The sequence below is a fragment of the Actinia tenebrosa genome, unplaced genomic scaffold (assembly GCF_029948245.1).
Source record: "Actinia tenebrosa isolate PJP-AT-01 unplaced genomic scaffold, QUT_ActTen_1.0 PGA_scaffold5__44_contigs__length_20552954, whole genome shotgun sequence".
Classification (NCBI taxonomy): domain Eukaryota; kingdom Metazoa; phylum Cnidaria; class Anthozoa; order Actiniaria; family Actiniidae; genus Actinia; species Actinia tenebrosa.
The window spans coordinates 1,964,050-1,973,686 of NW_028292582.1; the positions used below are offsets into that span (position 1 = coordinate 1,964,050).

The following is a 9,637-nucleotide window of genomic DNA, read 5'->3' on the forward strand; positions in this document are numbered from 1 at the left end:
ATCAAAGTCTTGGGACAGGTTTTCAGAGAGTTTTAAACCAAATGATTAATAGTACTAGATGTGCAAGTCGTTCGTCGCTACCTTAAATTACTTCATTACTTCTACTGATTTTCCTTAGTAACAAATGGCGACCTTTGATCTTGAGCTTTGATCTTTGATCAACTCGCTTCCAAAAGCTCAGCAACATAATGGTTTCCTTGACGATGCGAAACAAACGTAATACAGTCAAGTTTCGTTATTATCGTAATGGATTCAACTTGAACACTCGAGCGTTCAACACTTACTCATCAATGTCACACTGCTCCACGTTTGAACAGCTTTTCAAATACGTCAAGCGTTCGGGACTGCTGCATTCATATTTCCTTTAGAATTTACAATCATTTATTTTTTCGAAATATTTATTCAATAAATGTACACAATAATCAGTAGATAGTATAAATAATAAATAGTAGATCATGTTTTTTGGCTTATGAAAGAAAGAAAGAAAGAAAGGAAGAAAGGAAGAAAGAAAGAAAGAAAGAAAGAAAGAAAGAAAGAAAGAAAGAAAGAAAGAAAGAAAGAAAGAAAGAAAGAAAGAAAGAAAGAAAGAAAGAATAAAATTTCTAAAAAAAAGAAGAAATAATAAGTACAAAGGCGAACATTGGTCGTGAAAACATATTTAATGATGCAGGGTTTACGTATGAGTCAATTCCAAAGGCTCCCGTCCCGTCCCGAACTTTTGGAATTGACTCATACATTATGACTGATAAACCATTGAAGCTTTGTGGTCTGGCATCACGGAAACAAAACAGTAGTATTGATAACGACGTCGCTTTTTGAATAAAACTACAAAATCTTACCCAACCCGCAATCACTTTAAAATGTCCAGAATATGTTCTTAAAATCAGAAGCTGTAAGACTGTAACATTTTAGAATATTATAATGAAATTGAAATGAAATTGAAATGAAATTGAAATGTTTGCAGGAAACAAATGGGAATAAAATGATTGTTAAACACACACATATATATGTTTAATTTGAAGTTTAATAAGACTTTTTACCAAATAAAAACATAAAACAAAAATGAAAATGGTAATGGATAGCCGTAGGGGGAAACTGAATTCCCATGAAAAAACTACTCTCCGAAATTAAAATATAAAATATCTATAAGAATCTATAAAATATACACACATTCGAGAGAAATAACATAAATCTTTTCCCATTTCTCTGAAAAAATGAATAAGGAAAATAATTAGGTTATGACATATATATCTAAATTGAACTATAATTGAACACAAATGACATATATCTGAGTATATAATTCTTGCAAGGTTGGTCTGTAAGTCACGTCACGAGGGACGCGGAGGTGGGATGGCTCCGAAACACATAATCTTTTTCATCTATTGCAAGGTTAGTCCATGAGTTACGTGACCTTAGGTAGTTTTAGGGTGTCGATAAAGCCGAAACGTTTTGCAGGGACGCGGAGGTGGGGTTCATCCGAAAGTCATGTAACAGGCAACTCTTACCTACTCGATGCAAATAATGACGGAAATTGAATGTTAATAGAAACAAAGTTTTGGCTCAGTGTATGCATAAGTATGAATGTTACCAAAATTTAGAATGAAAACAAAAAGAATATGTTTGAACAGCCCTGACTCCCGTCTACAAACCTGTATCTACTAATATTCAATGAGGTAACATTTGATTGGATATCACCAACATGGTCAAATACTAAAGTTAAATACTTGAATTGTTAGGTTTAAGACAATCACTAACTATTTGTTCAGAAAACTCGACACTTTGATAAGAATTAAGCCTTTACAAAAGAGATGATGCATAAAAGTACCTGACAAAAACATATAAATGCACTCAAAGCTGTAGCAATTCACCACAATTGTCTTTTTGTGCTCGCGAAATCATCTAGTTATGGCGTCATTCAAGCAAGCTTGTTTCCTTCTTGTTGTCTGTATTTTTGCAGTCGATGCGTTCTCCTGGAAAAACTGCGGTAAGAATGAGCGATTTGTTTGTGTTTTCTTCGAGTTTTGTGTCAAGATATATTTGTGTATTAATGCGCATATGAAAATAGATGCTTTGTTTAGAGCCAGTATAAAAGGGCAGAATACGGGACATGACAAAAAAGGGGTAATAGAAAATAATTCGTTAACAACTTTTTTTGCACTTCCGAGTCTTATTACTTGCTAACGACAGAATTCAAATTTAGATGTCATTTATATAACGATTTAAAGTTACGTGATATATAATGAAATAAATAGTCAACCCTCGGTTTGTTGGAGGCTGATTGTGTGAGTCTAAAATAGAGTGAGCATGAAATAAGATGAACATTACTAGTATAGTCTAATCAACTTCGAAGACTAGAAAACTGGATGAGATACAAAAAGTGACTAAATGATGGATGAGGTTGCTTCCTTCGAGTGACGACAAAGTAGTCTTTTATCTGAATGCATTTGCTTCATTCCTCGGTTTAAGTGCTCATCTTTAAAGATAGCTAGAAAACAATACGTAAGATAAGCAAACCGAGTGGTTTAACATCTATGAATATTGAATTGTAGAACAGAGCCCACGAACTGTACCATGTGTGATTGATTTTTTAAAATACCTTCTTCCTTTCTCTCGTTTTTTATTTTCTTTCAAGTCGTTCTATAATTATTTTCCTTCTTTTTTCGGTTCTCAGTGCTTTAAAATTCAAAATGTTTTCAGTTTCACATGAATTCACTATTTTTGAATACACACGCTTCATTTTCCATTTCTTTATTTGTATTCTTCTTCACCTATATATGCTCATTGAAAATCACCGTCGGGTTTAAAACATAGAACATAGAAACTTAGATCAAAATTAATAAGGTATGACATCATCAATCCTTGTTCTGAACTGTTTATGTTAATAGACGCCATTACCGGTAACAAAGTATATTTATATTTGCCCCCTGCACGATCCACAATGCCTTGCGATTAAAGATGGCCGTCCGCGCACACCGAGCAGCTGATAACGAGAGGTGTGCTGGAAATGACATATAATTATCCCCTGATGTATTCATTCGAGATATGAAATATGAGTTTTTGATGAACCTTCCAGTGCAACAATTTATGAACACTCCACGAGCTGTATCACTAAAACATCTTATTAACGTGCTTTCCATAAACAATTTCGGTCACAGGTTCTATATATATATGTTCTTTTATGTTTTTGAACCTGAAAATGGTTTTGCAATAGCCCGACACTTCCGAGATATGCTTCGCTTGTCACGCACAAAGATTTCAGTATGAGGCTAAGTGCTAAATGCTCAGTCATTCGTGACAGGCCATACTGAAACCTTTGTGCGTGACAAGCGAAGCATATCTCAGAGGTGGGCTATTGATCGGATGTGACCTTTTGGCTTTTGATCTTTGTTTGACCTTTGATATTTATATTGTATTGGTTGTATAAACAGATAGAGGTGCACCTGTCCAAGTAAAGAAGGTCACCTTGTCACCCACTCCAGTTCGACTGTACGAGGGAGCAAAGATCACTTTTGGTGGTTCAGCTGAAATCAAAGGAAACGCTGGTGTAAACTACAAAGTCGAGTTGAGCATCAAAAGAAAAGCTGGAAGCTGGGTGCCCATCTGGGTTCCTATTCCTTGCATTAGTAACGTTGGATCTTGGTAAGTGATCACGGGTTTAAACCGGCGTCATCATGATCGCGGGCGAAATCGAACATTCGATTCCCTTGAATCCAATCCAATGATTGCATTCGGCAATGGAATGAAATGGAATTCACGAAAAATTTGGAGCCAATCGAACACAATCGAACATTCGATTACGTTCGATCGTAACTTAGGATGATAATTTAGGATCGTAATTAATGATCGTAATTTGTAATCATCGAACATTCGATTACATTCGATTGTACATTCGATTACGTTCGATTGAAATCGAATGCAATCGAATTCACAAATTTTTCAGCGTTCGATTACATTCGCTTTTCGAATTATAAAACTGATTACGCTGGGGTTTTACCGATGATGATATTTACAGGCAGACATCTAGTTTGGTAAGGTTTTACGCATAAGAAACGGGGTATTAAAACAAGCGTAGAGAAAATCGAAAGTACGTTAAGCGAAAAGAGTAGTTGCGATACATAGACAATGTTTCTTGAAACGTGTCTCGCAATTTTTGTTGCATTGTAAAATCTAAAAGAAAAGCGTTGCAGTTGGACGAAAAGGTAGTGAGGGAATGTCACGCCAGGCAAGTTTCCTTGGAACCTGGTTTATAAATATGAATTAATCATTATATCGACAAGTTGCACGGAGGAGAGATATTCTTGCCGCAATCGATGCAAAAAGGGAAACTGGATTCTACTTCTCGTTATGATTGCGACAACCGTTGCAATACGATTGCGAGCCCCGCTCTCAGTAAATCCTCGGATAAAATCCCTCTGGAACCCAGGGTAGGCAGGTTTTGGAAGATGTCACAATAGGCTTTTTTCTCGTATTACTCGCGCAACATTTGTCGCAACGGAACTAATGTTAAGCAATTTGCAAGGAACATTGCTTAATATAACACAAAATGTGCACCTTAACATGACCTTTATAAAATGCAAGGAAATATTGATATGTAAACAATGCTTTAATATTGGTTTGCTCTTTTGTTCATTTGATAATTCAGTACTTATACTGGGCTGAGCTGCAGCAAGATCTGGAAGAAGCTTAACAAACCAGCTCAATGTCCCGTCCCAGCAGGTAGCCACAACCTCGCAACTACAACCATCACCCTTCCTAAGGTCGATCTTCCTTCTTTCTTGACCTCGGTAAGTCCAATGTCGTTTTGTTTAAAATGAAAATATATAATATTTAGATTTACCACTCTCCGGGAAGAACGGAAAGCCTAACAGGTTTTAAAACCCCATTTGATTAGGCAACCTATAGATCGAATTTGAATTTAGAAATTGATTTTTGTATAGGGAAGAAAACCCCGAGAACTCGGAGAAAAAACTAGGATTCGAATCACAAACGACACTGAGCTCAGAAATCAAACCTAGATCGCATTGGTGAGAAGCGGCGCATTAGCGGTGCATAACTTAAAAATCAACCACACCTTATAAATCCATTGTTTGATGTAGGTTCTAAAATTCGTCGGAAAACCCAGATTCTTAAAGCCGGGGGCGGAATTGATATCAACAGGGGAGAGCGGGGCTGAATTATAAACCCGGGATAGGTTTTTGATTACTCCCCTTCCCCCCATGGCACTTCCCCCCTCTCCCCATGGCACCAGTTCCCCCCATGGCAGAGACCTCGTTACTCTCCCTCTGCACAATTATGAACACTTGATTGGTTCATATAATTAATTCATTGACATATACCTAATAGTATATTTTATTGAATGCTGCTTTTCAGGGCACGTACTGGGCAAGAGCCAAGCTGATTAACACAGATAACCGCAGGGTTATGGCTTGCGTTGAAATCGACATCAAAATCCGTTAACTAGTGGTGGACCCACATCAGTACAGTAACGGCTCGATCAGAAGAAAATTATACAAAACTAATGTTCTGAATAAATCGATTTGAACACAAAACAAAATAAGTGAGTAGGCTAGTTTGAGCTGCGCTGTGAGCATGATTAAGATACATGCTGGTCCCCTAATGATATACGCTGTGTAATAATAAAGGTATACATATCTGAAGTTTCGGGCATTTGTCCTTTATATAGAAAAGAAAGAAGACCTATTCTCACTATTTGACGCAATAGAGGTTTTGCACCATCACATGACGACAGCCATGTTAGATGGCAGGAACAATTCGAACGTTTTACATGAGAAAGAATTCAATTCCCGAGAGCACAGGGATTTTATTGCTCTGCCATCTAACCACAGGCAGCTCAAGCTGGATTTTGGCGCAGGCACGTGATGGTGCAAAAACTCTATACCTGATCTAATTCGGTAAGAGGCTTATACGTCACTGTAATATTTTGACAATCACATGAGAAGAAGTAATGAACGACTGCTGCCTATTTTAATCATACATTTTGCACAGATTATTGTGACTGAATTTTCTGAAAATGCTTTTTTAATTTGATAAACTCACCTCTTCTAGCTGTGATACCCCATGCTTCTTCCTAAGTTTCTCCAGCAGTCAACGCTTATACGACCGGCCGGCTCTGCATTTTCTCTGCCATTTTTCTTAGGCGACCAAACCCTTTGTCAAATAACCTCTGCGGCAGGGAACCTCTTCATGTCGCTAGGGAACCTTTTCGCTATAGAAAAGCCCTCTTCGCTAGGGAACCTCTTCGCTAGGGAACCTCTTCGCTAGGGAACCTCTTCGCTAGGGGATCTTTTCACGGGCTTTTCACTAGGGAACCTTTTCGTTAGGAAACCTCTTCGCTAGGAAACTGACCTCTTCGCTAGGGAACCTCTTCGCCATTAAGGAATGCTCAAAATTAAGCAATGCTCACTTCCTTCGTCAAACATGTATAACTTCCCTGCTAGATATGCCCCGCGGCTAATTGAATCGGAAGTAAGTGTTAAAATCTCCAGTCTCCCATAGTGCACTGCATTCTCCAGTCTCGCTATGTTAATTTCCCGCCCTGTGCTGGGGGATGGAAATTCCCATTGACTAGTGCCGAGTAAGCTCCTAGTTTGTTATGACGTCATATCGATCATGCGATCATTCCCAGGTTCCTGGAATTGATGTAAAGGTCCAAAACTTATGAACTTGGTCCAAAAGTACGGGGGACGGGGTGGTAACCGGGAAGAGTGCTAAAATTAAATTTAAATTTCACGTCCAGTTTCGTCCGGGGTTTCAATTCATTAGTGCTAACTTGCATTTTAGAGATTTCTAGCCGTGGCACCATCATCAGTGCCTGTGCTTGGCCGTGTAAGCCATGATGGCATTTATCAAACTAATCAATCGAATAGATTATTAATAACTGCACGGTATCTAAAACTAGTTGTGCGTCAGACGCGCCATGGAACCTTAGCATAATTCATCTTCTGCCTCTAAACTAGATATTATTGAGCCTGGCATCTTTCCTTTCCACCTCTCATTACACAAAATGAAAACCTAAATATAAAAGGGTGATATTTAGGAGGCTTGGACAGGAAACCAAGACAATGCTTTGCACGCTAGTCAGTCTCATTATTTTAACATTTAAAAAAAACATTTGTACTGCATTGGCACATGGACAAAGAAAATACATTCAATCAAAATCTTATAAATCAAGATCCTATTATATATGATAAATATATGTTATTTACCGGCCAGGAGGTCCGGATAGGGAAAAACTGTGCCCGAGGTCTTGAATATACGGACCGAGGCCGTTATGCCGAGGTACGTTTTCAAGACCGAGGGCACAGTTTTTCCCTATCCGGACCGACTATAGGACGGTAAATAACTTATTTATTTTTTTCCCGTATTTTTTTACTTCTTTTTAATCGTGCAACGTTGCTGTTATTATTTGAAAAACGTCAAAGATAATGGATGGCAATATTTATTGAAAGAAAAAAATTTGCATACGTTGTAAGGGAAGTAATATCATTAAAAAAATATTTTATTCACTGAGTAATAACAATATGATCAAGTTGAAAAATTAGAAAAAGTGAAAGTAATTTATTCACATTTACAAAAAAGCCAATAACATGTCATGTCAATCAAACGATTGAGAAACCGTGCATGCGCACTGATATGGATCAAACAACAAGCACAGCAGTGCTACGATGACTTAAAAAAGAGCTTTTATCAAATTCTAATTCGTTTAAGAAATGCACAAGATCACATCAGAAAAAGCTTAACTGCAGATGGGTGCATTAAATTATATCAAAGTCAATGTCTACTGCGATTCAGAGTCATCACTTTCAAGAATTCCTCGCCTTTTGGCTGGTTTTGGTGCTTGCACGTGTTGATGAACGATGTTCACAGTGAATGAGCAGCCTTCAACTCTACCAATGGACGAACCAGGAAAAATACCATAGCCAAATGGCCCACCCTCTGATGACGAACTTGTGGATGTACTTGGCTTGGCATTGATATCTTCAGAGCAAGAAACTTCTGTTGTATTGGCAGCCATCATAGAGCGGCTTGACTGTTTTGACCGACTGAGAGTCAATGACATTTCGCGCTGATGAGTCAACGAAGCTGTGCTGTAAGAGTCGAGGCTTTTGAGATTCTTATGTCCACTCAGCTGGGCTACGTAGTTTGGTGGAACTCCAGCATCCATCAAGCGAGAAATGAACGTTTTCCTTACACTATGGTTGGACACATTACCTTTCAACCCTACTCGTTTGGCAGCTTTCGAGAGAAGATTTCCAATCTCGTTTTTACCGAGTGGAGTTTTGCAATACCAAACATTTGAATTTTGCATTCGTTTATGCTTGATAGCCAGGTAAAACGGAGAGTCTGGATGAAGCATTTCTTGTGGTCTGTGGCTACGGAAGGCTTTGTAATATTTTACTGGGCAGCGCTCATTATCAGAAGCGTAAGCGTTTGGCTTGAATGCACGATTTCCTTCGCCCTGTCGTGTTTTTGAGCCTCTTTCTGTGCCCCAAGTTAAAACTTCCTTTCCGGTAACGCTGTCAACATTCAGGGAAACATCTCCCCACTTCAGTTTACGGCTTTCATCGCGAGCACGGAAACCAAAATGTAGAGATAGGAGCCACCATACAGTCCTTTGAAGAGACTCAGGATTTTGCTCGCCAAACTCACCAGATGCAAACAAGAGGTCTTCTTCTTCATCTGTTACACCACGGGCTGCTTGAGGAAGATTTCCCTTGGCCTTTACTTCAGCCAGTTGTTTCTTTTTAGACTTTAAAGCGTCTCTTGACATGGCAAATTCTTGATCTTTAAATATATTGACTGTGGACTGCTTATCATTGAGGTATCTCTGAAGACTTCGATGGAAAGAGGTTAGTGTAGAGGGCTCGTACGCTTCGCCATCTTTCTTTTGTATCTCGATGAAGAAACGACAGATCAACAAATTTAGCTTTTGTGGAGGTATGTTTTCAACTTCTGTAGTTTCTCCCCACTCGGACAAGTATCTTCGCCACACATTTAGGTCATACTGAGTTTTCTTAATAGTATTTTCTGGACGCTGAGTCTGTATGAAACTTTGGACGTCGTCCACTGAAAAACTTTGCTTTTCTCTGGTTTTCTCGCTTTCGTTTTCATTGTTTTTGTAGTCCAAAGGATAATAGAATTCGCTATCACTATGCTCGTCATCAGACATCTTACTGAGATAAACGTGACTGTAAAACAGCGTGTTTTGTAGAGAAAATAAGTGAATAAATATTGCCAGTAAAAACAACAAATTGCAATACTTGTTTTGTTGTTTAGCGGCCAAGGATACCGGACCGCGACCGCGGGCAGATACTGACAAAATACCGCCCGCTCAAACAGCCAATCAGAACGCACGATTTTTTAGGATACCGGACCGGAAAAAAATAAATAGTTTTATTATATAATTACCAATGAAATATCTATTTTTCTCTATTTCGAAAAATTGATATCTTCACACGTGAAAATAACATGTTATTTTCACGTGTGAAAATAACACCATTGCGATGACTATTCAAAAATACACGGAAAGAATTGCCCGAAAAAGCCAAAACATACTTCATTGATAATTATATAATAAACAGAATATTACATGGCCGCTTGGAGATACGAAATTTAT

The 9,637-nt window shown here is 38.2% G+C and overlaps 1 protein-coding gene across 1 annotated transcript; it reads left to right on the forward strand.

Moving 5' to 3' along the window:
* Positions 1-1,823: 1,823 nt before the first annotated feature.
* Positions 1,824-5,657, forward strand: LOC116307943 (ganglioside GM2 activator). Its single transcript, XM_031718278.2, has 4 exons — positions 1,824-1,984; positions 3,429-3,639; positions 4,643-4,784; positions 5,371-5,657. The coding sequence occupies exons 1-4, from the start codon at positions 1,906-1,908 to the stop codon at positions 5,455-5,457; spliced, it is 519 nt and encodes a 172-aa protein (XP_031574138.2). The 5' UTR covers positions 1,824-1,905; the 3' UTR covers positions 5,458-5,657.
* The last annotated feature ends 3,980 nt before the right edge of the window (positions 5,658-9,637 follow it).